Source organism: Cryptosporidium ryanae (assembly GCF_009792415.1).
Source record: "Cryptosporidium ryanae isolate 45019 chromosome Unknown contig_7, whole genome shotgun sequence".
NCBI classification, from domain to species: Eukaryota; Apicomplexa; class Conoidasida; order Eucoccidiorida; family Cryptosporidiidae; genus Cryptosporidium; species Cryptosporidium ryanae.
In genome coordinates this window covers 189,346-216,584 of record NW_027125566.1, presented here as the reverse complement: position 1 = coordinate 216,584, position 27,239 = coordinate 189,346, and the positions used below count along the sequence as shown (strand labels likewise).

The 27,239-nt window shown below is 29.5% G+C and overlaps 9 protein-coding genes across 9 annotated transcripts; 5 read left to right on the top strand and 4 right to left on the bottom strand.

Annotated features, from left to right (window-relative positions):
• Positions 1-24: 24 nt before the first annotated feature.
• FG386_003362 (polyketide synthase) lies at positions 25-10,338 on the top strand (the record flags this gene model as incomplete). Its single annotated transcript, XM_067342782.1, has 2 exons — positions 25-8,596; positions 8,645-10,338. Coding segments are annotated over 2 exons (10,266 nt in total), but the record flags the coding sequence as incomplete, so codon positions are not given.
• A 227-nt stretch (positions 10,339-10,565) lies between these two features.
• Positions 10,566-12,614, top strand: FG386_003361 (aminopeptidase; the record flags this gene model as incomplete). Its single annotated transcript, XM_067342781.1, has 1 exon — positions 10,566-12,614. The coding sequence occupies one exon, from the start codon at positions 10,566-10,568 to the stop codon at positions 12,612-12,614; it is 2,049 nt and encodes a 682-aa protein (XP_067196054.1).
• Positions 12,615-12,657: 43 nt separating this feature from the next.
• Positions 12,658-14,520, bottom strand: FG386_003360 (uncharacterized protein; the record flags this gene model as incomplete). Its single annotated transcript, XM_067342780.1, has 1 exon — positions 12,658-14,520. The coding sequence occupies one exon, from the start codon at positions 14,518-14,520 to the stop codon at positions 12,658-12,660; it is 1,863 nt and encodes a 620-aa protein (XP_067196053.1).
• Positions 14,521-15,018: 498 nt separating this feature from the next.
• FG386_003359 (vacuolar sorting protein VPS52/suppressor of actin Sac2-family protein) lies at positions 15,019-17,031 on the top strand (the record flags this gene model as incomplete). The annotated part of the gene is made up of 1 exon (XM_067342779.1): positions 15,019-17,031. The coding sequence occupies one exon, from the start codon at positions 15,019-15,021 to the stop codon at positions 17,029-17,031; it is 2,013 nt and encodes a 670-aa protein (XP_067196052.1).
• A 320-nt stretch (positions 17,032-17,351) lies between these two features.
• On the bottom strand, positions 17,352-18,246 carry FG386_003358 (TPR repeat-containing protein; the record flags this gene model as incomplete). Its single annotated transcript, XM_067342778.1, has 3 exons — positions 17,352-17,549; positions 17,671-18,078; positions 18,139-18,246. The coding sequence occupies 3 exons, from the start codon at positions 18,244-18,246 to the stop codon at positions 17,352-17,354; spliced, it is 714 nt and encodes a 237-aa protein (XP_067196051.1).
• Positions 18,247-18,879: 633 nt separating this feature from the next.
• Positions 18,880-19,875, top strand: FG386_003357 (uncharacterized protein; the record flags this gene model as incomplete). The annotated part of the gene is made up of 1 exon (XM_067342777.1): positions 18,880-19,875. One exon carries the CDS (start codon positions 18,880-18,882, stop codon positions 19,873-19,875), a length of 996 nt encoding a protein of 331 aa, XP_067196050.1.
• An 87-nt stretch (positions 19,876-19,962) lies between these two features.
• Positions 19,963-23,023, bottom strand: FG386_003356 (ERCC4 domain-containing protein; the record flags this gene model as incomplete). The annotated part of the gene is made up of 3 exons (XM_067342776.1): positions 19,963-20,883; positions 20,934-21,097; positions 21,169-23,023. 3 exons carry the CDS (start codon positions 23,021-23,023, stop codon positions 19,963-19,965), a joined length of 2,940 nt encoding a protein of 979 aa, XP_067196049.1.
• Positions 23,024-23,844: 821 nt separating this feature from the next.
• Positions 23,845-25,340, bottom strand: FG386_003355 (uncharacterized protein; the record flags this gene model as incomplete). The annotated part of the gene is made up of 2 exons (XM_067342775.1): positions 23,845-25,144; positions 25,237-25,340. 2 exons carry the CDS (start codon positions 25,338-25,340, stop codon positions 23,845-23,847), a joined length of 1,404 nt encoding a protein of 467 aa, XP_067196048.1.
• A 450-nt stretch (positions 25,341-25,790) lies between these two features.
• On the top strand, positions 25,791-27,152 carry FG386_003354 (glycosyl transferase; the record flags this gene model as incomplete). Its single annotated transcript, XM_067342774.1, has 1 exon — positions 25,791-27,152. The coding sequence occupies one exon, from the start codon at positions 25,791-25,793 to the stop codon at positions 27,150-27,152; it is 1,362 nt and encodes a 453-aa protein (XP_067196047.1).
• Between the last annotated feature and the right edge of the window lie 87 nt (positions 27,153-27,239).

Sequence of the window (27,239 nt, the reverse complement as noted above, 5' to 3'; positions counted from 1 at the left end):
GAGGCTTGGGTTCACTGTAAAGTATTATCTGTAGAAACCAATGAAATTATTGCAAATATTAAAATATATTCAGAGAAAAACAATGATTTATTAGTTGAAATTAAAAAAATTAGATACAGAGGTGTTAAAAATATTTCAACAGGAATAAAACTTAGTGACTCACAGTTTATACATAATAAAATAGAAAAATATTGGTCATTAAATTGGGTTGAATGTAAGGATGAAAACAATAACAACGCAATACAAAATTCTTGGTTAATTAGTTTGAATAATTCTATTTTTAACAGGAAAATTTTGATTGATGGTCTTTTATTATTCGAAAATAAAAATGAACTCTTTAGTTTTATAAATTCTTCAAAAAGGGATAACATTAATATAGCATTTGTAATAGATAAAGTTAGTAATATAGAAAATTCACATTTAAATGGATTTGAAATAATAGAGTTACTCAAACTTTTGAATGATATAAACTTAAATATGACTTCAGGTACAAAAATACTATTTATAACAGTTAACACTATTTCATTTGTCAATGGAAATACTAAGTTTATGGGTTCAGATGTTTGGGGGCTTATTCGTTCTGCTAGATATGAATTGTTTAGTATGAATCTTTGCTTACTTGATCTTGAAAGTTCAATTATGGAATTAGAAGACACAATTTTATTAGATATTTTATTATCAATTTCAAATTCAGATAACTCAGAATTTATCCTGAGAAACAATAAATTACTTGTTCCAAGAATTTGCGACCTAAATATTCCTCAGAATGGTCCATATAGAATGGTTCTTTCAGAAAGAGGTGCGATATCAAATTTGTCTTTAGGAATTCAGGATGAATTAACTTACATTAATTCTGACAAAAATTTCAAAGTATTAGATTGCTTAGAAAAATTTAATTACTTCTCAAGTAAAAATTTAATTGGGGAAGAAGTTATTGGTGAAAATGAAATATTATTGAGGGTTTGTGCTGTGGGATTAAACTTTAGAGATGTATTAAATGTTTTAGATTTATATCCAGGAGAACCAGGACCGCCTTGTTCTGACTGTTCAGGCATTGTTCTTGGTGTTGGAAAAGGAATTAAGCATTTAAAAGTAGGTGATCAAGTTTATGCAATGGTTCCTGGATGTTTAAATACATTTATTGTTACTACTGGTGATACATGCAGACCAATTCCTAAAAACTGTGACTTTTCTTTAGCCTCCTCAATTCCGACTATTTTTTCTACAGTTGATCTCACTTTGAGAAAAATATGTAATATAAAATCAGGTGATAGAATCTTGATTCATGCTGCATCAGGTGGGGTTGGAATAGTTGCTGTTAATTATTGTCTTAGTATTGGAGCTATTGTGTATGCAACTGTTGGAAACAAAAATAAAGAAGAATATTTAAGGCATTTGGGTGTTAGATTCATAACAACAAGTAGGAACCCAGAGATATTCAAAAATAAAATGGATGAAATTCTAAAGAATGAAAAATTAAATGTCATAATTAATTGTTTATCTGGGAATTACATTAAATATAGTATTGAATTATTATCTGATGGTGGATTCTTCATTGAACTTGGAAAAATAAATATTTTATCAAAAGAAGATGTTTTAAAAATAAATCCAAAAGTAAACTATGAAACTATAGCACTTGATGACATGATATTAAATGACCCATCATGGTTTGGAACTGTATTAGATGAAATTAAAATTAGAATAGAAAATTGTCAGGAATCACTAATACCATTGAAGGAATTTTCAATGATAAATGAAAATGATGGCATTAACTTAGCTAAATCAGATTGTACTTCAGCATTTAGATACATGCAAAAAGCTAGTCACATAGGTAAAGTTATAATAAAAAATCCTACTATAAATAGAAAGTTAAGTTATAAAGATGGCACTGTAATTTTAACTGGTGGAAATGGTGACTTAGGCAAATTTACAGCTACGTGGCTATTATCTAACGGATTCAAGAATATAGTTGTACTTTCAAGAAATTCCAATAAAGGCAATATTTGTGCATTTCCAAAAGTTAGATTTGTTGAGTGTGATATCTCTAGTTTAAGTTCAGTTTTGAATGCATTTGAAATGATTCTTAGTGATAATTCACATAAAAACCCAATAGTTGGTGTAATACATGCAGCTGGTTTGGTGGATGACAAAAAAATATTTGAACAAACAAGAAATTCTTTCGAATATGTATACAGACCAAAAGTCAATGGAATTTTGAATATTCATTATGTAACCCAATTGCTTGGAATAAACTTGGAATTATTTGTTGCCTTTTCATCTGTTTCCGGTTTAATTGGAAATATTGGTCAGGCAAATTATAGCGCAGCAAATTCTTTTATGGACTCCTTCATGGGATACAGATTAAATTTAGGTTTATGTGGCACTAGTTTACAATGGGGGCCATGGTTTGGACAAGGAATGGCAAAAAATAACTTAATTTCAAAGTTTGAATCAATTGGAATTAGGGGTGTTGACAAATTCACTGCTATACAAACCATCAACTATATTTTTAATTCTATAAACAGCTTAAATAACCCTGCAATTTGTGTTAATTACGTAGATTGGTTTAAACTATCTGAAAACTTACCTAAATCAATCTCAAATATCCTAATAGATGTTAGCAAAAAGAGTGCTGATAAGATCGAAAACAAATCTGGTTTTGTCAAGGTTATGAAAGAAATGAATAGTAAAGAAAAAGAAGAATATATTTTAAATCTAATTAAAGATATAATTGACAATATTATGACCGAATTTGTAATTGATATAAATGAAGAAAATATTTTAGAAAGACCACTATTTGAACTTGGAATTGATTCCTTGTCTGCTATTGAATTTAGAAACATTTTATCTAAAACTACAGGAATATTATTGCCCACAACTTTAATGTTCGACTATCCAACTATTTCTGGCGTAAAAAATTATATCATTTCTCAAATTGATGAAGTTTATAACGAAGAAATCTTGAAAAACAATTTTAATGCTAATAAAATCTCAAATAACTTTGAAATAGCAATTATAGGTATTTCCTGCAAACTTCCCGGTTCAAGCGAGGATCCTGAGTCATTCTGGAAAATGTTAGTTGCTGGTTCAAATTGTGTTTCAAATATTCCATTAAATAGGTGGGATCATAAAAAATATTATTGTGGAGATCCAGATGATTCAGGCCCAAATTATTGTGTGAATCATGGATCTTTTATTGACAATGTAGAACTTTTTGACTCACATTACTTCGGCATTTCTCCCTTAGAAGCATCAATAATTGACCCCCAACAAAGATTGTCTCTTATGCTTTCAATTGAATCAATAAAAGATGCACAAATTAGTGCTTCAAATTTGAAAGGAACATTGACAGGTGTTTTTGTTGGTTGTGGAAATACTGATTGGGCATTAATGCAAGGAAGTAAGATAATTGAATCAGATTTTGTTTCACCACTTACAGGAACAAGTGTTGCATTATCAATAATTTCAAACAGAATCTCTTACAATCTTGGATTAAATGGCCCCTCTATGACGATTGATACTGCTTGTTCTTCATCATTGGTAGCGATAGATCTAGCAATTCAAAGTTTGAGGGGGAAAAAATGCGATATTGCAATAATAATAGGTGTTAATTTATTGTTATCACAACAAGCATATATAGCCTTTTCTAAATCAAAAATGCTCTCTATTACTGGAAGTTGTAAAACATTTGATAAAGATGCAGATGGATATGTTAGAGGCGAAGGATGTTGTTCCATGGTTCTTTGCAGGATAGATAAGAAAGGGAACAAAGATGTAGATGAAAAATTATTTAACGGAAAAAACAAACAAAATATTTATTCAGTATTAAAAGGTTCATCTGTTAATCAAGATGGAAGAAGTGCATCTCTAACTGCACCTAATGGTCCTGCACAGGAAAAAGTAATATCCTCAGCAATATTTGATTCTTCATTAACTTTTGAAGATATTTCAATTATTGAAGCACATGGAACAGGAACTTCTTTAGGTGATCCTATTGAATTTGGTGCAATAAAAAACGTATTTAATCAAAAGAAGAGAAAATCATTGTTTATAACTGCGGTCAAAACAAATATTGGACATCTTGAAGGTGCTTCTGGAATAGCAGGTGTAATTAAAATGATATTAATGCTTAATAAATCTATTATACCAAAAAATATAAACTTCAAAATATTAAATCCATTAATTGACATTTCAAACTTTAATTTCATACTTCCTAATAAAAATTATACAGGATCTTATAATTACGGAGGAGTTTCTTCATTTGGTTTCGGTGGGACAAATGCTCATGTGATAGTAGGAAGATATATATCTGACGAAGTTGAAATTAAATCTGAGAACAAATTGGTTTTTATGTATACTGGTCAGGGTAGTCAATTTGAAAATATGGGAAAGGAACTATTTGAGAACGAAATTGTTTTTAGAAATGCAATGTTGAAATGTGCTGAATGTATAGATGAATATTTACCTGAATCATTAATCGGTGTTTTGTATCCTGATGTTGTCACACCAAAAACAAAAGCAGGTTCAATAGAAACAGGATTTTATGACATAAATGACATACAATACTCGCAAATTTCAATATTTTCACTAGAGTACTCCCTCACAAAATTGTTGGAAAGCAAGGGAATTATTCCAGATGTTGTAATTGGTCATTCTCTAGGTGAATATTGTGCTGCTGTTGTTGTCGGTGCTCTTGAATTGGATCAAGCTTTGAAATTAATTAGTGCTAGAGCAAAATATATGTTAAACTCTGGAATAAAAGAAGGAGGAATGTTAGCTTTGAGAGTATCTTCTTCAGAAATTAATAAAACTTTGAAAAATTATGGAGATTCAGTGTCACTTGCAGCTGTTAATGGTCCAAAAAGCGTCGTCATTTCAGGAACAAAACCAAATCTATGTTCAGTTTTGAAAACTTTTAATGGTAATGGTAAATTCCTTAATGTAGAGAACGCATTTCATTCAAAGTTAATGATAGAGGTTTCGGAAAAAGTTGATTTATTCATAAAAGAAGAGATAGTTTTTTCTGAAAAAGAAACAAATATAGAGTTCTTTTCCACTTTGAGAGGTTGCAAAATAAATACATCCGATCTAAGAAATTCAAAATATTGGTCTGAGCATATTGTTCAGCCAGTATTGTTTTATGACACAATTACCTCTTTATTGAACCAATGTGATAATAAAACATTTATTGAAATTGGACCTCAACCTACTCTTACAAAACTTTGTATGCAATATGTTCCAAGAGAAAGTCGTGAAAACATTAGGTTTTTAAATACTTTGATAGCTTCTAAAATTGAATCAGAGATTGATAATATTGATAAATTGATAAAAACAATTAATAATGAAATCTCAAAGATTCAATATGAATCAGACATGTACAATAAAACATTGAATTTCCAGAAAATAAGGCGTTACCCGTGGAATAATATTTCATTTCATCCATTTTTAGAACTAGATGGTGAAAATGTGCACTTAAATATTAATGGAATGGAAATAAAAAAAATATGTAAAGAAGGTTTAATTTTGGAATTTATAAATGCAGGAATTAGAAAAATACTTAATCGAGATTTATTCAACTCAATAAAATATGGAAAGTATACAGATTGTGAAATAATAATCAAAAGTATGAATTTATTTAAATTAGAAAATATTCTAAGCATGAAACTCACAATAAAGTCTAAAAATGAAACAGAGATAATAACAGAATTGGATTTAAACTCTATTAATAAATATCGGTACAATGTTATTTTAAATTATAATGAAGAATTGTTCCCAAATGGAAATAAAAAAATAAAAATAACATCTTACAAGAAAATAGAAGATTACTTTTCATCAAAGTTTGAATGTGTTTCAGCAAAAAAATATTTAAACACAATCAACACAATTTCTTCTGAATTAGACATAAATATTTTTGTACTTGAAGAAAAAAATTGTTTTAGATATTTGATATTTTCCAAGGACAAGTTAAAGTCTATATCAAAATCTTATTCTGGATTCTATATTCATCCAATGTTAATTCAAATAATTTTGGAGTTCATAAAAATCGAGAATATTATTAAAAATAAATTCGAAGAGTTTGAATTAATATTGGAAAATTTGACCCTATGTGAAATAATTGATTCTTCGATTTACCAAGAGTATTTATTCATAGATATAAACTCTGGTTCAGCAAATGTTCAAAACATGTTGGGTAAAAAGATATTTTCAACAGAATATTCAATAAGTAAGATAAGTGGGCCTACTAATAATATTATAAATAATTTACCTGGTGAGGAATCAAGTTTTAAAACAATAGAAAGCATTATATGGAAAAATACACTTCGTGAAGTATTAGAAATAAAATTGTCTCCTGAATTTGATTTAAAAGAAATATCCGATGAAGATAAAGCAATTTTGATGAGTTTTAGCAAATTTAATGTTAACATGATGAAATTTTATTCAAAATTCTTTTTGATAACTGGTGTATCTGATTTACTTAAAGTGTTTGAAGATGATTATAAAAAATTAATATTAGTTATTGATAATTTCTGTGGAGATGAAATACAGCTAATACATTATATTACAATATTATTTATAAATTCAACAAAAGATCAAGAAATTTGGATTATTAAAACAAAAAATTACAGATCTTGTGACATTAAGGAAAATGTGGCTGGAGGAGGAATTCTTGGACTATGCAAAACTGCAAGAATTGAGTTGAAGAAAAATATATATTATATACAAATAAATAATCCAGAACAATTAGATTTTAGTGAGGTTATACTTAAAACTGTTCCAAATATAATAAATAATAAGCAAAGTTTGATATCAAAAGATCTTGTAGTTAGTACTAGTGAGCTTAAAATGAAATTGTTTACTTCAGTAATTGAACCATATTCAATTTATAAAAAAGAAAACATTAATAATTTGAACATTAAAAATGGGAAGTTAAACGGAGTAGTAATTATTACTGGTGGTACCGGTGCACTTGGATTGCTTACTACGCAATGGCTTATTAAAACAAGAGGAATAAAAGATATAGTATTACTTTCACGTTCTGGGAAATGTTCAAGTTTGTTAGAAGTCCTTTGGGATGATATTAATAAACTTAATGCAAATGTTAATGTCATCAAATGTGACATTTCTAATTTAGCTTCTGTTGAGAAAACAATAATAGATATAATTTCCAATAGTTCATATAATTGCAAGAAAATAATTGGTGTTATACATGCGGCAGGCATAATAAATGATATTCTAATTAAGAATCATACTATTGATATCTTAGAACAAGTTTTCAAGCCAAAAGTTCATGGTGCCATTAATTTGCATTTAGCCATAGAAAATATACTCCCATATAAATTAATGTTCTATATAGGTTTTTCATCAATTTCATCTCTTTTTGGGAGTTTTGGACAATATAATTATTCATCAGCGAATTCTTATTTGGATAGTATAATTAAATTTAGAAAAGAAAATGGTGTTTCCACTCATTTAGATTTGAGTATTCAATGGGGCCCTTGGGCAGAACAGGGGATGGCAAAAGAACTAGCTCAACATCACTCAACCATGGGAATTGAACCTTTGTTGAACAGCGAGTGCCTACAATTTCTTTCGCTCATTTTAGACCTAGTAGAAAAAGATATGTGCAATAATATACCTTCAGAAATTGCAGTTTCAAAAATGAACTGGAAAAGTTTTATTAGTAATTTTGAAGATGAAATTCCTTACTTATTCAGTGAATTATTTAACAGTGATATAAAAGATGAGAATGAGAGGAATATAACAAAATTAATTACAGAGAAGTTTAAGAACGTTACTGATATAAAAAAATACATAGAAGAGGCATTAAAACGAATAGGATATGAAGTTTTTGGATTAACAGAGAACCAAGATTTGTCTGAAATAGATTCAATGATGGCAATCGAATTCCGAAATTCAATATATAAAGATTTGGGAGTAAAATTGCCAACAACATTGATGTTAGACAACCCGACTATAGAGGAAGTAATTGATTATATTGAAGGAATTGTTAGAAAGGAATTATTTGGAGAAAAAATAAAAGAAATTTCAACTTCAAAACAAAGGAGGTGGAATGAAATAAGAGATGATATCTTATTAGGTAAAGAAATATCAATAGGTGATTCTAAAGATTTGTCTGTTGTTCATGGAATTAGGTTACCTTATGGAAATAATGGTACCTTAAGAAACGTATTTTTAACAGGTGGTACTGGTTTCATGGGAACTTGTGTAATTGAAAATCTTGTCAAAGCAAACAATGAAATAAAGATTTGGTGCTTGGTGAGGTGTGAAAATGTATCATCTGGAAAAGAAAGACTACGCAGTTGTATGGAGAAGTATATAATTGACAAAATTGAATCGATACTTGAGAATAATATTGTGGTAGTGGAGGGTGATACTTCCTTACCTATGATGGGGATAGATGAATCAAAATACAATGAAATGGCATCTTTGATTGATTGTATTATTAATGTTGGTGCAATAGTTAACTTTACATCAACATACTCTCATATAAGAAGGGTAAATGTACTGAGCATTTTAGAATTATTGAAACTTTCGTCTACGCCTACTTCTTGTAATGGAAATTGTACCGAAAAAGGTAAATGTAGTTCTTGTTTAATTCCGATACATCACATTTCTACATTAGGTATATTTTATGATCATATTGAAAATCAGCCAGTTGGACCTTATCTAAATGGCCTTGAAAATACGAAATTCATCGAAAGAAAATACTTCTTGGAAGATGGAAGGAGAATTTTCTATGAAGACGATCCTGTGATATATAATGATCTTGAGGGAGACCACCATAAAACACTAATGTTGGGGTATTCACAGTCGAAGTGGGCAGCAGAGAGACTTGTTAGAAATGCAAGAAAAAAAGGTTTTCCAATAGCAATATATAGACCTGGAAGAATAGGAGGCAACAGTAAAACAGGTGCTTCAAATATTTCAGATCTTCCAAATGCATTCATTAAGGGTTGTATTTTAATGGGATGTTTACCAATTACAGAAATGGCAATACATCTGGTCCCTGTTGATTTTTGCAGTCAAGTTTGCTGTTTCGGAGCAGCAAATCCAATCTTGTCAATAAACAACGACTTCAATCTTGATTCAAAGGAGTGGGCGTCAATTTACGATATCAAAGAGGCATTGGGATTAATCGGAATTGATATAAAACTTATTCCATTTGAAAAGTGGATTGAAAGATTAACTCAAGAGACTTCCTCAAATAAAGATCATCCTCTTGGACCACTTCAGCACATGTTTGTAAAAGAAAAACCTGCAGACTCAATAATGCCATACTTTGACATGAGTAATACAAACAAATTGATCGGTCAATCTAATTATATTAATCACATTTCATGTGATGTTAATTACCTAAAAACATGCTTCAACTTTTTTTTAGTAAATGACTGGAGTAAAACATTGGAAGTATTCAGTTTGAGAAATGTCGAAAATTCAGTAAAAGATCACTGTTTCGAGTTTCCAGGAATACAGTATGACATTGAAAATTCTGCCAATTTAACAGACTTACTAGTAATCATTTGCGATAAATTACTCATTCTTGACTTGCAAGAATTTTGTATTGCTATAAGTGAAAAATACAAATGTAGATGTGTGGTTATTTCAATTCCCAGCTTACAAACAGAAAATTTATTAAACTCCATAACATATTTGACATCTTTTGTAGTAAAACAACATTTAAATAGTTTAGAAGACTCAAAAGAAGGAAAAGTTATTATTGGAAGTTGGTCGTTATTTAGCAGTATAGCTATCCAAGTATATTACAAATTAATGAATAATTTAATCGTTAAAGATCTAAGGGTATTACTTATAGATCCACTAATACCAGTTAAGATATCTGAAGATAAAGGTAACAAGATCAGTGAGGTACTATTTAACACTGTTAAGGAAATCATCAATGAATCAGATATAATTAGGAATTCTCTTCCGAGTTCTATATTGAAATTAATCAAAGAACCTAACTCGATGATAATGTTTTACAATTTAATAAATGAAGGTTCCGATCAAGTGTCACCTGAAGAACTAACAGAGATAACTAATGCGTTTAAGAGATTAGATGCTATTTTTAGAGTATGTATTGAACTGTCCACACATAACTTAGAAATAACAGACAAAACATTCCTAATACTTTCTAAATCATCAGTTTCCGGAAATTTATTCAAAAGTAACGGATCCTTTGCAATTGTGAACATACAAAATATATATAAAATGGAAAATATTAATTTAATGCATTTATCAGAAGGAAATCATTTTAAAATGTTAAAGGATCCTTATTTAACTAAACTAATTGAAGAATTCTCTGATTTATTTAAATAAAGTTGAAAAATATCTCATTAAGAAGTTTTTCTTTTTTTTTTTTTTAATATTTTTATTTTTGATACGTAGTAACAATATTAATAACTTTTATTTATGCAACTTTTTTTTTGCTCTTCCCGCTACCGAAAAAATTGGGGAAATGAAATTTTTTTCTCGACTTCATTGTTGCACAGAGTTTGGAATAATTAACTTTCATATTATTTTTTTTAGAGGCATTTGTTCTTAAAATGATTGAATTAAGCAAGATAGAAAAGTTGGAGAAAGTTCGTTGTGTTATGGAAGAATATGGCTTGGATGCCTATATTATTCACACCAGTGACCCTCATATGTCTGAATATATGCCTTTAAAGTATATGCGCCGTGAATTTATGACAGAATTTTATGGTTCACAAGGAACTTGCTTAGTAACTAAAACTGATGCACATTTAATTGTGGATGGAAGATATATAGTTGAGGCAAAAAAAACAGCAACCCCAGAATACGAGGTGCATTTAATAAAAAGAGGGTTTTTTTATGATATTGTTGAGATATTGAATGTTAGTGGTTTTAATGGAGTTCTGGGAGTTGATACCGACGTAATTTCATGGTTTGCATTCGTAGCATTAAATAATTATGTTGAGACATTTGGTCTCGATAAAAGAAGTAAATTTAAGATAAAGTTGCTGAATACTAATATTGTTGACAAAATACGTCCTATGAGTGATGTTGGAGTGGATAATGGGAATAACATTTATGTTCATGATATTAAATATACTGGTGAGACATCTAGGTCTAAAATTGCGAAGTTGTTGTCTTTAATGAAGGATAAGAGTGCAAGATTATTGTATATCAGTAACTTGACAGAGATTTCTTGGATACTAAATTTGAGAGGTTCTGATATCGAATTCACACCTGTATTTCTCTCTTTTTTATTAATTGAAATTATAGGTGATTTTGAATTTTTGGAGGCTGATGACATTCAATTTAGAATCAAGTTGTTTGTAGATACAGAAAAGATAAGTGACTGCAAAGAAAAATTATTTGAGGAATTTTCAGACAGAATAACTATATTTTCGATAGATTGTATTTATCAGGAATTAGAGAATTCAATAAAAAATATTTACTCTAACAATGAAAAAGATAAGGACAAAATTTGGCTCCCTCAAGAATCTAGCAACATTGAAATAATGATGACATTATTTAAGGGTTTAAATTCAAAGGAAAATGAGGATGTACTTGGATGCAGCAAGGAGTTAATTAAATTCGTTAATGAAAATAACATTCTCATAAAGTCCGAGTCTCCTGTGGTTCTATTAAGAGGAGTTAAAAATGAGGTCGAATTAAATGGAATGCGAGAATGTCATATTCTTGATGGATTGGCACTTAGCAAGTTTTTACACTATTTAGATAAATCATCTAAAGATGGATCGCTGTTTAATAATGGACTTACTGAATGGGATTTAGCCCAAAAACTTTTAGAATTTAGAAAAGAACAGAATGGCTTTGTGTATCCCAGTTTCGCAACTATTTCTTCAATGGGTGCGAATGGTGCAATTATACACTATCGTCCTGATGAGTTTAAATCTTCAAGGATTAAACCTGGAATGTATTTATGTGATTCTGGTGGTCAATATTATACAGGAACAACTGATGTAACAAGAAGCTTGTTTTTGTTTGGTAGAAATGGAGAAAAACCATCTTATAAACAAATAGAAATTTATACACGTGTATTAATAGGTTTTATTAGATTACATAGAGCTATTTTTCCAGAGGGTATAAATGGGCTCGGAATTGATGCTCTTGCAAGAAGCAGTCTTTGGGAGGTTGGGTTAGATTATTTACATGGAACTGGACATGGTGTTGGTTCATTCTTGTCTGTTCATGAAGGACCCTGGTCAATTTCGTGCAGGGGTGGATCAGCTAAGGATATTCCCAATTTAGAAAAAGGAGCAGTTGTTTCTATTGAACCAGGGTATTATGAAGAAGGTGAATTTGGTGTAAGAATAGAAAATCTGGTGGAAATTGTAGAGGCGGAAATTGATAGTGAATACAAAAAACTTGGTAACTATTTGGCATTCAGCCCTCTAACATATGTTCCTATTCAAAAAAATTTGATCGATATAAAACTACTTTCTAATGAAGAGTTAGATTGGTTAAATTGGTATCACGAAAGGACCCTTGAAAAATTGGAACGGGTTGCAAGTAATGACAGTGAGTTTTTGTCATGGCTTGTAGATTCATGCAGCCCCATACAAAGGGATGCCTCACTTCCTTTACCAAAAACACTTTACCAATAATTGGATTAAACTAAAAAAACATATATATAATAGTTTATTTTTTTTAGTCATTTCCAAGTAATCCTTCTTTAACTAACTTTTCCCTTAATAAATTTAACTCTTTGTTCAGTGGGCTCTCTGTCTTCAAGGATATATCATTTGATTTAATATGTTCAATTTCCTCAAATGATGCTACTGTTGAGTTATAACCCGTAGAGATCCTGTTGTCGCCTAATTGAACGTTAGTTCCTTTGATCTTACCACACCTTTGTTCCAATTCATCAATTTCACTTACAACAGACGTTAACCATTTAATACCATTTAACATATATTCTTCTTTTTGTTTGTTGCAGAAGTTTTCCACGGGTTTTTGGTTATTGATTCCAGTTTGAAGACAAATGTTTTCTCCTTTTGCTCTATTTCGAATTCTTTTAATTAAAAACATGTCTTGTTTTAACTTTTGATTCTCTTTTTTCAGTTTGTTATTTTCACCCCTCAATGTTAATAACTCACTTCTGAATGATATTGAGTCAATCTCAGAAGTTTCAAATGAACTGTTGCTCACAAGTGGAAAACCTACTTGAATAGATATATTTTTTTTTCTTAGGGAGTTTCTTTTTTTATTTCTAGAATTAGTTTCACTCGAGTCATTTTGTGAAATTACAATTTCCTCTGCAATGTCAAAAGCAAGTCTGGGAATAATAAATTGACAAATATCGAATGCACAGTTAATTGTATTAACATCTGAGATGTCATTATTATTTTTAAACTCTGTTATTGACTCATTCAATTCATTTTCAATATTTGGTAAGACCAATTCGTCATTTCCATTTTTATAATATGACTCAATTCTTTTTATTACAGTTTTTGTTAACTTTAGGGATTCATTTTCCCTCATAACTTTGTGCAATTCCCTAAATATAGTGTTTTTAGCTTCAGTTAAGGATATAATTTCATTATCTGCTACTCTTAACTGCTCAGTTTGAAACTTTTCTAGTTCAGAGAATTCATTTGTTACTCTTTCCAATTCGTTTTCGAGGTCAGAAACCTTTTCCCTTGAAGTTTTATAATTCTCTATTTTATCTTCCGCTTCATTCAGCTTTGATTCAAGTATTTTAATCCTTGCTCTTAGTGAGTTCAGTTCTTCTTTGTCTTCCTCTAACATTGTTTTGCTTCTTAAAAAAGGGAGCTGAGCAGAGAGTGCAATAGTGTTTAATTTAAACCTTGAAGTATTTAAATCACTTTCTTTCAGTCTAACAGTTAACAATTCAATTTTATCCTTCAATTTTTCGTTTTCAGATATTAAACTGTCCAATTCGGCATGTACTTCTTCCTGATGCTTGTTAGAAATTTCCAAAAGAGATTTAACTTGTGATTTTAATTCAGCATATGATATTCTTTCGTTTTCCTTATTTAAGGAAAATTCTAATTTTTCATTAATTTCGTCTATATGATTATTATTTATATTTTCTTTTGCCTCATTTCTAAAACTTAAATTGTTTGTATTTTCATCATAAAAATTATCCAATGTTTCTTCTTCAAATATTTCTGTATATTTTTCGTCAGCAGTTTCATGTGTAACTTCTTCAATCGAATTTTTGCCTTCAGAATCTCTTTCTCTAAAAGTATTCAAATTTGTGAGTTGTTCATCTGATATAGTTTGATTAAATTTAGAATTATATTTATCATCACTTGATACATTGCAGGGCTCAAAATCTACATTATCGTCTTTAATTATTGTGAAATTTATTTGTTCATTAATCTCACTATCACTTTTACACTCTTCTTGGTAATCCGATTCCCCAAATCTTGGAGAGTGATATTCAACTATTTCGCTTCTTGATTCTTGGTCATCATCAGAACCACTCAACAAAATATCTTCCACATAATTCCCATATATTTCTTCGTATTTTCTTGATTCATTCATTATATATATTTTTTTTTCAAATATTTCTTTGAGAAACTACAATACATGCGACATTTTCCCCGAGTCCTCATTGACCTCTTTGATAGACGCGACATTCAATATTCATTGATCTAAAAAAAAATCTATTAGTATGATTTAAAATATTAGCGAGCAGGTGCATTTTAATTATTATTAACAATAAGTAGTTTTTATATATAAATTAAATAATTTTATTTTTTTTATTTAGATAACTTGCTTATTATTCGTAGTTGTCTATTATTTTGCTTTAGAATAACGTGCAAACTGTTAAAAAAAGTTCGATTTTTAAGGCTAATATTATAACATAAATAATAATAAATGTACAATATAGATAAATCATGTGCAATGCTACTTTACTCATGTTTTTAAATGAATTTCAATATAGTTGAAAAAAGTGTGTTAATTTTTTTGTAAAATATCATTTCGAGTGGCGGCTTGTGAGCTGAACCCATGTAAAGAAGGGAATAAATAAATATTAAAATGAATGTGGAATTAGATATATTATTTGAATTAGATAGTTCATGGTTTGTAGAATATTATAATAATATAAAAGAATATGAGTTTGTTAGTGGAGTTATTCATAATTCTGAAGAAGATTCAACAATAAATCTCTCGAATTTTGATAAAACACAAGTTAACTGCATTAGAAAATCAGTGGTGAATTGCAAAGATGATATAATAAATTTGAATTATATTAGCAATCAACTAAAGGTTTGTTTGGCTCACTCATATGAGTCATTTTCATTGCTGAATGAAAAAATGTCAAATTTACCATTTAAGATGGATGAAATAAATGAAAGATTTAGAAAATTACAAACAAGGATAAATAATTTAAAATTACTTAAAAGAAAGATGCACTTATTTTTAAATGATTTTATATTAACTCCAGATCAAATAAAAAATATTGTTGTAGGGCAAATAGACACAAACTATATTAATTTATTAGTAAAGTTAAAAGAGAGACTTTTAGTTGTTAATAAAGATATTGTTAAGACAAAAGTAAAAAGTGAGATTTTCTCTGTATATTATTCACTTAAATCAATTGCTGATCACAGAATTTGTGAGGAATTTATTTCATTAATAGGAATGGAGAGTGAAAATATGTTTTTATACAATTCAGAATTGCATTCAAAGTTGATAAAAAAAGGTGAATTATTAGAGCAATTAGATAAGTTTGGAGCAGAATACATAAAGTTACAGAATATTTTTTGTAATATAGTTCAATATGATTTAATGAGGCATACAGTTGGAATAATTGAAGAACTTTGTAATAAAAAGGAAAAAGAAACTAAAAAAAATATTAATTCAAAGGAATACGATAAATTTTGTTCCTTATTTCACGAAAGGCAGGCAATAATAAACAAGATATATTTAGATACTGAAGATAATTTGGAAAAAGCGATATGTTTTTTACCAAAAGAGGAGTACCAGATTGAAGAAATATATTTTTTTTCCCAAAGAATAATTTACAAATCTTTTATGGAAATATATGAAATTTCAAGGCAATTATTTCCATCAAATAAAAAGATAATTGTAGATAGTGTATTTTTTGATTATTTGGACAAAATAATGGATGTTCTTGGTGCTGCTATATCTAACAGTACTGATTTGATAGGATTGTCGATTATTTTTGGTATCCTTTTCAAATATAAGACTTTTTTGGAGGCAAAAGTAACGGTATTTGACTCTGGAATTAATGATTGTGAAATTATATTTAGATTTTACACAAAACAAAGCAATTTGATATACTCCTTACTTGAAAATTCAATTGCAAATCATTTTGATTCATTGCCTTTACTATACAACCGAGAATTTATAAAACTTCAAAAGGCAGACGAACTTTCTCATTTGTATCGAACAACTCGCAGTTTATCTGAATTTTTATTTGTAATAATAAGGTTATTTGGAGGAATAGATGGTGGCCAAAACAGACAGGCAAAGAAATTAATCTCAAAATGTCAACAATCATTGGCTAGATGGTTAAAGAAAAATAGTAATTATTTACAATCAGAAGCTCTTGAATTTGAAAAGAGTTGCATATATATAATTAATAATGTTGACTTAATTATTTCAATATTTCAAGATGATGATTTTACTGATATTTTTGGACACATGCTTAATGAATACACTCAGAGGTACATTGAATATAGATTTAAAAATATATGTATTGATATTAATAAGTTTCTTGAATTACAAAGTCACCAATTTGAGATCTGTACTCGAAAAATTGTAGAAATAACTGAAAATTTCCACAATAATTGGAAAAAAAATATTGATTTTGAACTTCAGCAAACTCTCACTTCGTTTTCAAATTTTGATACTAGTGAAGAAATACTGAGATTGTTGGGCACAACAATAGCGATGAAATACTCACAATTTATAGACATTGTTACAGCAAATAATGAATGCGAGAAATTTATTAAAGGAAAAATAGTTAGTACCGAAGAGATACTGGAATACATACAACAATGTTTGTATCCATCAAATCATTAATATCAAGACTTTCATGGTTCTTATAAATATTACATTCTTTTTGTGGGCACGGGGTGACTAGCGGGCTTGGTCTAGGTGGTTATGACGCTTGCCTTACACGCAAGAGATCACGAGTTCGAGTCTCGTAGCCCGTATCTTCTTGTCATTTTCAGCGAGTGTCTCCTTATTCTGAAAGACGAGTTATTTTTGCTTTTGGGTGAAAAATAAGAAGTTGTATTTATTAAGAAAGGTATAGATATAAAATTTTCCAGGTTAGAAACTTAAGTCAACCAAAGGTTTTTTATTCGAGCATTGAGCAAAGTCGAGCCTTAGATTAAAATTTATTTTATTTTATTTTTAAATCTACTTATGAATCTCAAAGGACATATAGTTGATATAATTTTTGAAATTCTTTCTCTAAATTTATATTTTATAATAGCACTTGGAATTTTCACGATTGAATTTAAAAGGAAACATATTAAGTTTTGTTCTCCTTTTTCAGTGTTTTCTTCACGTTTATTATTGAACAATATTTCTCCCTAAATTTATTGTGTTTGTGTAACAAAAAGTAGTTTGAGTTGTTAAGAAAATAGGATATTGAAAGAAGAAGTGATTTAAATAATGATTTGGTTAAGTATAAAAAGTATGAGATAAACTAACCATTTTTTTGGTTTTATAAATATATTTCCTTTGTTTGAGCAGAGCATTGTACTTAATTTTTTTAAATATGGAATTATTTGGTTCTATTTCTAAAGCTGAATTCACACAGTCAATACAAGCCTTATATTCGCATATCTCAAATAATGCTTCTGATTTGTGATGTAATGCTTTAATATTTTTTGGGTTGTACGCAAGAGCCTGGTCTGAATAATAAATCGAATTCGAATATTCTTTAAGTTTTAAGTATGCTATTGATAGGTTAGTGTCAAGTTGCATTTTAAGTGTTTTGATTTTACATTCTTTCTCTGGGGCTTGTGCATATACTTTCTTTGAAAGGATGTATTTACAGGATCTATACGCTCTAAGCCAATGCTCAATCGCGTTCTCAAACTCTTTATTATAATATGCCTTTTAATTATAAATAACATTGTGTTTGTGATTTAATATTGACGCATTTTTTAAACTGACCTCATTTCCCTTTTCCTTTTCAGACGGAAAAGATTCCTCAGGTATTTCCTCATGAAAAACATTAGATAACTCATTATCAGATGATTCCATAATTTTGGACCCTTCCATTTGAAAAATTTTCTTTCTTCTTGAATCGTTTAAAAGATACTGTTGGATGGATAATTAAAAAAACATGCTTTGAAAGTCAAATCCGCGAAGACTCACAAGACGCCGCTAAGTTAACTAGAAAAAAAAGTGAAATGATATTTAATATAACAAAAAAATATTTAAAATGTGTTTAAAAGAGGCTGTACAATTAGTTAATAGTTTATAAATGTATTATTTAATTTTGATATAAAAAAATTTTAGAATAGATTAAATAAAAAAAAAAATTTGTGTCATGATGTAAAATTGATTTTGCAGTATAGTCTAATAACGTTTTGCCTCATAATGCAGGTACCTATGAGATATCTATACATACATGTAATCTAGAGTAGATCCAAATTTTAGATGGTAACAATAATAATATCAATAATAGTACTAGTAACACGAATATTAATACAGTTTGCTATATTTGACATACAGATAACCCTATTAATTTAAAAGAGTGAAATTGCGTGTGCAAAAGATTAATATTTGAATTTCAATTTAAAATAAGTAAATATATACACACATACATGTATATATATTTATATATTAGAGGTAAAATAGTTCCATAAAATTTATAATTTGAATGGAAAATATATCTAAATTATATTATCTATGTACAGATCTTATTTAGAATGGGGTAGTACTGAATTTTTAAGCTCTAATTTAAGTTGCGATGACGATTTATACAATATTGGTATTAACTCTGAATATGGAGTGAACCACTATCATGATTCAAGAACGGCGGTTGGAGGAGTCGAAGATGATGTATGGATTGGAATAAATTTGAATGAGGGTTTTACGACTTCTCAACGTTTGTTTGAAATTTCAGATTTAAGAGGAAATAATAGTTGTGAACATTTATCAACGAACAATTTCAATTCAAATCAAAGTAAAGCTGATATTCATACGACTTTCGAACGTCAAACTAAATGTATTCCAATAAAAAATCAAGACCCATTAATTAATGATGATTCATTTTCAAATATAGATTTAACTTGTATTGAATCATATTCTGAAAAGCCGTTAGCTTCACATTCATCCACATTGAGTGATGTATTGGTGGTTCCGAATAAAAGTTCTGAGAATACGTTAGATGTGAGGAACGCGAGTTGTTTTACAGAAATCTCTTCAAAAAAATTTATATCCAGAAATAACACAAACTCGGCGGAATATTACACGAACGTATTTTCAGAGCAAAAACAATCGAATCTAGTTGATAAGGCAAGAATAAGAACAGATGAAAAATTTAAGTTAAACACGATTTGTAGGCATAAGAGCAACAATAGATTTTCCATGCTTGTTGCCTCTGGTGGAACGCCTTTGGGAAAACTAGACGAAATACCTGGTGTTGAATGGCATCCTGAAAGACAATCATGGAAAGTTGTAGGACATACCGGTGTCTCTTGGTGTGTCAGAAGAAAAACTTGGCGTGTGTGGTTTGTAACTTCAAATGGAACAAGAGCAACTAGATCATTTAATCCAAAAGAGCATGGAACAGTTGCAGCAGCCTTAAAGTCAGCAATCGAATTTTTAGAACAGAAACGTGCAGAAAAATCGCAGATTCAGAAAAATTTGAAATCAAAAATTAAGGGTACTTTCGCAATTTAAATCTTAATTACTTTTCCGACGACAAATTTTCAAGATGAAAAAATTTAATATTTTTATTTAAAGTGGATTTAGTGCGTAAACTAAAAATTAATGTGAAAAATTATCATGTAACGCTCTATAAAGTACTGTTCCATTGGAGATTCCAAGGTTCTGTACTAGTTCTTCTATTGGTGAATTCATAATTTCTTTTAGTGAATTATAGTTCGAAGTTAATATCGAAATGTTCTTAGAGTTTACTCCGGGGAGCTGTCTAAGAAATGTAACTGCATAATAGGATGATTTAGTTGAGTCTGAAGAGGGCGTTATCTTCCTCTTTTTATGACCTTTGACATTATTTTCATTCTCACTAATCGGATCATTATTATATTCTTTGTTCAATATATTTACATTTAGTTCACTCGCAGAAATAATATCAGGTTGTTCTCGATTATTTTTTATGTGTAATATTATAGAGGAGGAAAATGATGCATTTCCACTCCAGATAAACTTTATTGTTGGAAAGTGTCTTATTAATAAAATTAACTTATTATATATGTCTAAGGTGTTAGATAGTAGAGGAGTGAAACTTTGTTGCTTTCCTCTGTTATTTAAAGATTCTGAATTTTCTAATTCTATCAGAACTACAGGTACTTTATAATGTTTTGTTAGCCATTGTAGTTGTGTGTATAGCCTCCCATTATTTAGAGATGAAATCAAATCTTTAATGGACTTTCTCTCAATACAGACATCCCTTGAAATTACATAATCACCTATTTCGAGTGTAAGAGGTATTATTTGTATTCCCTTGCAAAACAATCTATATGGGAGCGAAGATCTAAATTCTCTCGAATCAACTATTACTCTTTTGAGTTCTTCAGTATCTTTCTTTGATTCATGCAAATTAGTACTTATTCTAGTAAATATATCCCCATCAGTTAAATCATTTAATGGAACAACCAACGTTCTTTTGTGTCTTTCAAGAATATTCCAAGAATTCTCCTCGTTCTTAATAGTTTGTATGTATTTCTCCTGTTTTTAACATAAGTTTTTCTTTGCGCTAATATTTAATCCAAACTTACATGACGAATTGATTCTTGAATTGTTATTATTACTACTTTTAGAATTATATCACGCTTTTTTTTCATTGCAGCGTAAACCTCTATCTCTCTTATAATAGATAATTCTGGATCCAGTATAATAATTAAGTGTGGAGAATAATTACAAAGAGTATTCCAAAATTTTCCTAAAAGGATGTTTAAAGTTGGATTTATGTATAGTATGTGTGTATAGTTGGAGACGAAACTTAAAGCTTACCTTGTACATTTAATTTGGGATTTGAGATGATAATTTTAGGATTTATAATACCTTTTTTCCATATTTCTTCAAATAAATTAGAAACTTCAGATATCGATCCTGTTGAATTTGGGAGAGACTCCAGAACAAGGTCTTTTGATTTAAATGAATAACTTTTTTCAGAACGTTGCCTTAAAATAGTAAAAATAGCAAGTCTTAGTTCATTTAATAAATTAGATTTCTCATTATAACTAAGTGTACTTATTGAAGTTCCAAAGTAAATTGATTTATATATATTTTGTAATAAGGAAGAAACTGAATCTTGGTCCAGGTTTTTGGATAATTCCAAGAACTTCATAATGGAAAAATTTTGAGGGCCCTTAAATAAAAGATATTCTAAATCACTTTTATTATGACAGAGCTCATCCGGTACAACAATAAGAACTCTGTATTCAGGCAGTTCCGCAATCTTCCCGTTAGGAAATACTTTGCCTTCAAGAAAATAATTTTCTTGGGGTTCAATTAAATCATTGCCCCCAAAATTAAATCCGTTCATATCTGAATACTCTAAGTTATAATTTTCAGAACAAGTTGATTTCTGCTCTAAATCAATAATAACTGGATTTTGATTTCCGAAATATGAGGTGCTTTCCATATTAAATATTGCTTTCTCCTCTTTTAAAATATATAATTCTTTTTTTGAAATTTTATCACTCATTTCCATCAATAAGTCAATTAATTGTATATATATTGGATTAACTTCGAGAGATAAGGTGAATTCTAGGCTCTCTGTAACTCCTGGTTTTTTTAATCTAGGCCTGTTTATTTTGAACACTCTCGATCTAGATGCTTTGAATAAAGATTCGAATTCTGGAGTTAATATCCATGATATATCTATAATTTTGAAATAACGTATAAGCTCCAAATATAGAAAAAACATTGAGGAATCAAGTAGATAAAGCATTTCCAATAAATTTCTTAATATAAGAATATCTTTTAGAAGCTGTTTATGTTTTTGAGTTATTACTTTCCAAAGATCCTGTGTAATTGATTCAATCTTAGATTGCAATTTACCTATTGAAGTATACAGTAGATCTGATATTGATATTTCTAGTGTTTGATCTAATTTTAAAATTTCATTTAGGCCTTTCTCAATTAAAAGAATCAAGCATTTTTGAATTAAATAGAAGTATTCTGTCGCTTTGACTGATTTTTCAGTAACCTTAATATCTATAGATTGTTTAAATGATTCTTCTACTGCCCTACTATGTCTTGAATAAAGGTACATAGTCATTGTCCCAAGATATCTCATTGCAATTCCAGGTCCAAAGTAACCATGTATTAGACTTTCAGAACGCTGAGAAATTCCCTTTACAAATCCCTCTGAATTTTCAGTTTTAAAAAGTTGAAGTATGAATGCATCATTCCAATTTTTTGTATTCAAACTTTCCGCATTCATAACAATAATTCCATCTACAAGTGATAATTTCAGTTTATGCGATAAAGCGTCAGTCAACAATATTCTAGAAGTTATTATATATATCCCACCTTTTTCATATAATAGAGTTCTCTTTTGAATATTAGTATCAGAATTTATCACTTCAATTCTACTTGAAAGTAAACCGTCTTTTGTTATTTCGCTTTCAATATTTTTGGATAATTCATTGTCCATGTTTTTCACAAATAATCTAAAAGTTTGAACTTCGGGTACCGATAAATTAAGCAAAAGTACAGATTTACCAAATTTTATGTCTAAACTATATAGGAAATTATATATTATATTGTAAGCCCCTAAACCCCTACTCAAAATTAGTAAACATGATTTGTTGGACAACAAGTCATTCTGTATGGATTTTTGAAATGGTAAAACATTCATATTAATTAATAGATATTATTAGAACATTTAATCAATATTTTAACATTTATTAAACAGGAGAACAAGTTACACAGTCCTTTATTCTCAACATATCATCATTATGTGAATATTAACCAATAACTTGACAAAAACTCATTCTCTTTTTTCCCGGTCACCGTTATAAACAGCCCACGCAGGGGATCGAACCCTGGATATTTCGCTTACGAAGCGAACGCATTACCACTATGCTACGGAGGCTAACAATAACCCACGGATTCAAAATAGTATTTATAAACAAAGATTTGGTTACTCCGCATTTCTAATAATAAAAAGCTAAGAATTGAATAAATATTGATTCAATATAAGGGATAATTAATTGGAATGTGTAAATAATAATTTATTTCAATTTGGGTCAAAAAGTATTATCTCTGTAAATAAGAGTAAATCAAAATATTTAAATTGATGTTTTGAATTAACTTGAAACATATTCCTGGATTCAAACTATATAATTATCTTGTAAAAATAACGGGAGGTCGCCGTTGGTCTCCTGTAGCTCAGCTCGGTTAGAGCGTCGGTCTTATGAGCCGAAGGTCGCGAGTTCGATCCTCGCCGGGAGAATTTTTTCGCAGAGGATGTGCGAACGCGGCGCTCCAGGAGCCCTTTGTAAATTATCGAAGCGTTACTTAACCCTGTTTTTCATTTCACTCTGATGTGTGGCAAACATTTGAACTCTTATCTAACATCTATTTTCCATTGTTATTCCCTGTAACAGAGGATATTATGACGAAGAAAGTTTTTTCGGTAATTGCAATCGTTATATTTATAATTTACTCATTTACCTTTTATTCTTCTGAAGCTGACTCGTGATCCTCCACTACAGAATTGTTTCTTTTATCTTCATTGTCCCCATCTTCATTCTCCTCATTTTCATCATTTTCTTCATATTTTGTATTATCAACGCTTCCTACACTTTCCTGGTCAGTGTTAACAACATTAATTTCTTTTTGTGAATAAGAATTATCTTTAATTTTTGGAAGTAAGTCTGCGAAGACGTTATTTCTATCTGTAATTAATACGTTTATGCAGTCAACACAGGGTGGGATAACTTCATACATAATGTTCTTTCCTATAGAAGAAGGTCTGCAAAATGTTGGAGAAAATATTTCAGCAATCTTCTGTGTGGTCATATTATTTGCTTTTGAGTTTGTTGAAACAAAAGAAAAGAAGTCAACAATATATTTGACAGTATATTTGGAAGAATCTGGCAGTCTTGATATTGCTTCTCTTAAGACATTTATATAAAAAGAATGGGCCAGTTCATTAGTTCCTGAAATTTTGCATTGCGTTACAATATCATGAAAAAGTTTTTCGTCAAATATTGGTGTGTTTGTAGAATCTAGAAGTAATTTAAATACTGAAACAAGGGCTTTTGGATCAGAATCGCTACTTCTAAATGGAACACCACTATTTATTTCATTGACCATCGAGTACAAATTGCTAGCATTTGCTTGTAAGTTAAATAAACCCGGAATCGAAACAATATCTGGCTTTGAAAGTTTTTGGATGATATCTATAATTATTGCTGGAATAACACCATAGTTAGGTAAATAAAATCCGTCATAGATGCACATATCAGTTAAACTCATAGGTATTAATTTTGGAAATTCTTGACTTTGTAACTCCGCATCATCGTGTTTAATAATATATGGAATTTTTTTGAGTAATTCATCCTCTGGCATATCTGGTATAAAACGTAAAAGTTCTTTTATTGAATCTGAATAGTCCAATTTTCTCATAAACCTTGGTGACATATAAGAACTTATAATAGAGAGCAAGGCACGATTGCTCACACCATAATGAAACATAATAACTTTTTTTAAGTTTTTTTTATATTTTACCGGAAGTAAGGAGTAATAATTTTGCAAAAAATTTCCACTTGCATCATTTAGAACATTTGTTCTAGTTAAACATTGAATAATTACAAAGTCGCTCTTGACATGTTCTTGTGTGTAATGTACAGTATAACGCATTGCTTTATCTAACTCATCCACACTAGTCGGTAGAAAACAAGAAACTAAAACCAATATCGGTCTTTGAAGAGAGTCATCGCCAAGATAAAAGATAAATCTGGTTTCCTCATAACTAAATATAGTTGGAAGGTAATTACGAGTTATTGGATTCGTTTATTTTAAAATAAATAAAAAAAATCAAGAATCAATCAAAGAATAACTTACCTGTTAAACTTCTTTCCCTTGGCTGCATCTATTATTGCATTGTAGTAACTAGGATCTACCTCTACATCTGAGTCCATATAGTAACCATTATTAAGTTGAAACATCGCTAGTTGAAAACAAAAACATTAACTCCTATTAAAACGTTCAAAACTAAAAAAAAAAGAAAGAGAACTATATACAAATAAAAAGGAGAAACAGAATATTCTTTTATTTATTCTCACTATTTAGTAATTAAAAAAAAGCATGTACACTCCCGTCGTGTCTCGAAAATACTTTTTTTTTGCATGTATAAACTAGAATAAATTATTTTAGATTTTCTTTCCATTTAAAAAGTCTAAATTTTGTATTCAAGAACAAAATAAACAATTCGGCGGTGTATGAGATATACTTGAAAATTTTGTTAATGCTGTTTTTTCTTCTAGTTCTTCGTTAACTATAGAATGTAAATATATGTTTTTTTGTGTTTAGTTACAACTAGTAATTTTTGTAATTCAATAATACTCTAGCACGCCTTTTTTATTGATAGAGTTTTTGTTCCTTATAAAGAAATCAAAATGTCAATTTATAAAAAATTTTCTGTTTGGAATGAGAAAAGAAATAACACAGTTGCATTTTTTCATCCACAATGTAATAATCTTGGTGGAGGTGAAAAAGTGTTATGGTGCATTGTAAACGAGATACTTAAGAGCGATCCGAAAGCAAGGGTAGTCATTTATTCAGATGGGGAAATATGTAAGGAAAAGCTGCTTAGAGATGTTGACCGTATTTTTAAAATGGGATTTGACTCTAGGAAAATTATCGATAGAATTGAAATAGCGGGATTAAAACTTGGATTTTTAACAAGAATACCGTTTTTCAAGCTATGGAGCGTGAACTTGGGTGCAATGGTTGCTTCAATAGAGGCTTTGCTTCTAAGGTGGCCATTTCCTAAAGTTTTTGTGGAAACTGGGGGGTATTCATTTTCTCTTATTCCAGCAAGGATTCTTCCTACGACAAAGCATGTATCCACATATATTCATTATCCTCAAGTAAGAAAGAATAACATTGAGGAATATAGAAAAAGGGGCAATTATCTCAGGTATTTATATTTGAAATTGTTTTCAATAATGTACTACTTGTGCTTTAAATTAGCTCACAGAGTCGTTGTTAATTCTAATTGGACGAGGTGTAGATTCGAGGAGCTTTTCACTGATAAAAAGTTGAATATTAAAGTTTGTTACCCTCCAATATTTAAACACAAACATCACAGAAAGGATTCACTAGAGACAAATCCACCAAAAAGAGAGGAGACTGTGATATCCTTGGCTCAGTTCAGACCTGAAAAGAACCAAATACTACAGATAAAGATATTCTCTCAAGTTCTAAAAAGAATGGGTGAATTAATAAAAGAGACATCTGATGAAAAAGAAAAATTAATATTGATAAATAAGCAAGCAAAGCTAAAGTTAAAAATATGTGGCACGTCTCAGAAATCAAGTTCAGAATACTTTAAGTATATTGACTCACTAAATGAACTCATTAAGAATGCAGGTCTTAAAGACAGAGTAGAGTTGATTGTGGACTCAACCATAGATGACTTGAATACATTGTTAAGTACATCAAGGATAGCCATACACACAATGGAGGAGGAACACTTTGGAATATGTGTCGCAGAGTTCCTATATTTTGGGCTGCTCACCATTTCCCACAAATCTGGTGGACCAGAGACAGACATATTAAAACCATACAACAATAAACAAATAGGTTTTCTAGCTTCGGACTTCGATGAGTACGTTGAAATACTTTTAAATTTAATCATTAATTACGAAAGTCCTCCATTCCAAAAAGTGTTGATTGACGCCCAAGAAGCGGTGGAGAACAGATTTCAAGACTGTGTATCTTTCGGAAGGACATGTCGGGGGGTACTAGATTTTTAGTTTCCTCGAACATAAGTGAGTGCCTTGTATTCTAATACCTTATAGCCTAATAAACCATAAGTTTCAAATTAAAAGAATTTAACTTTT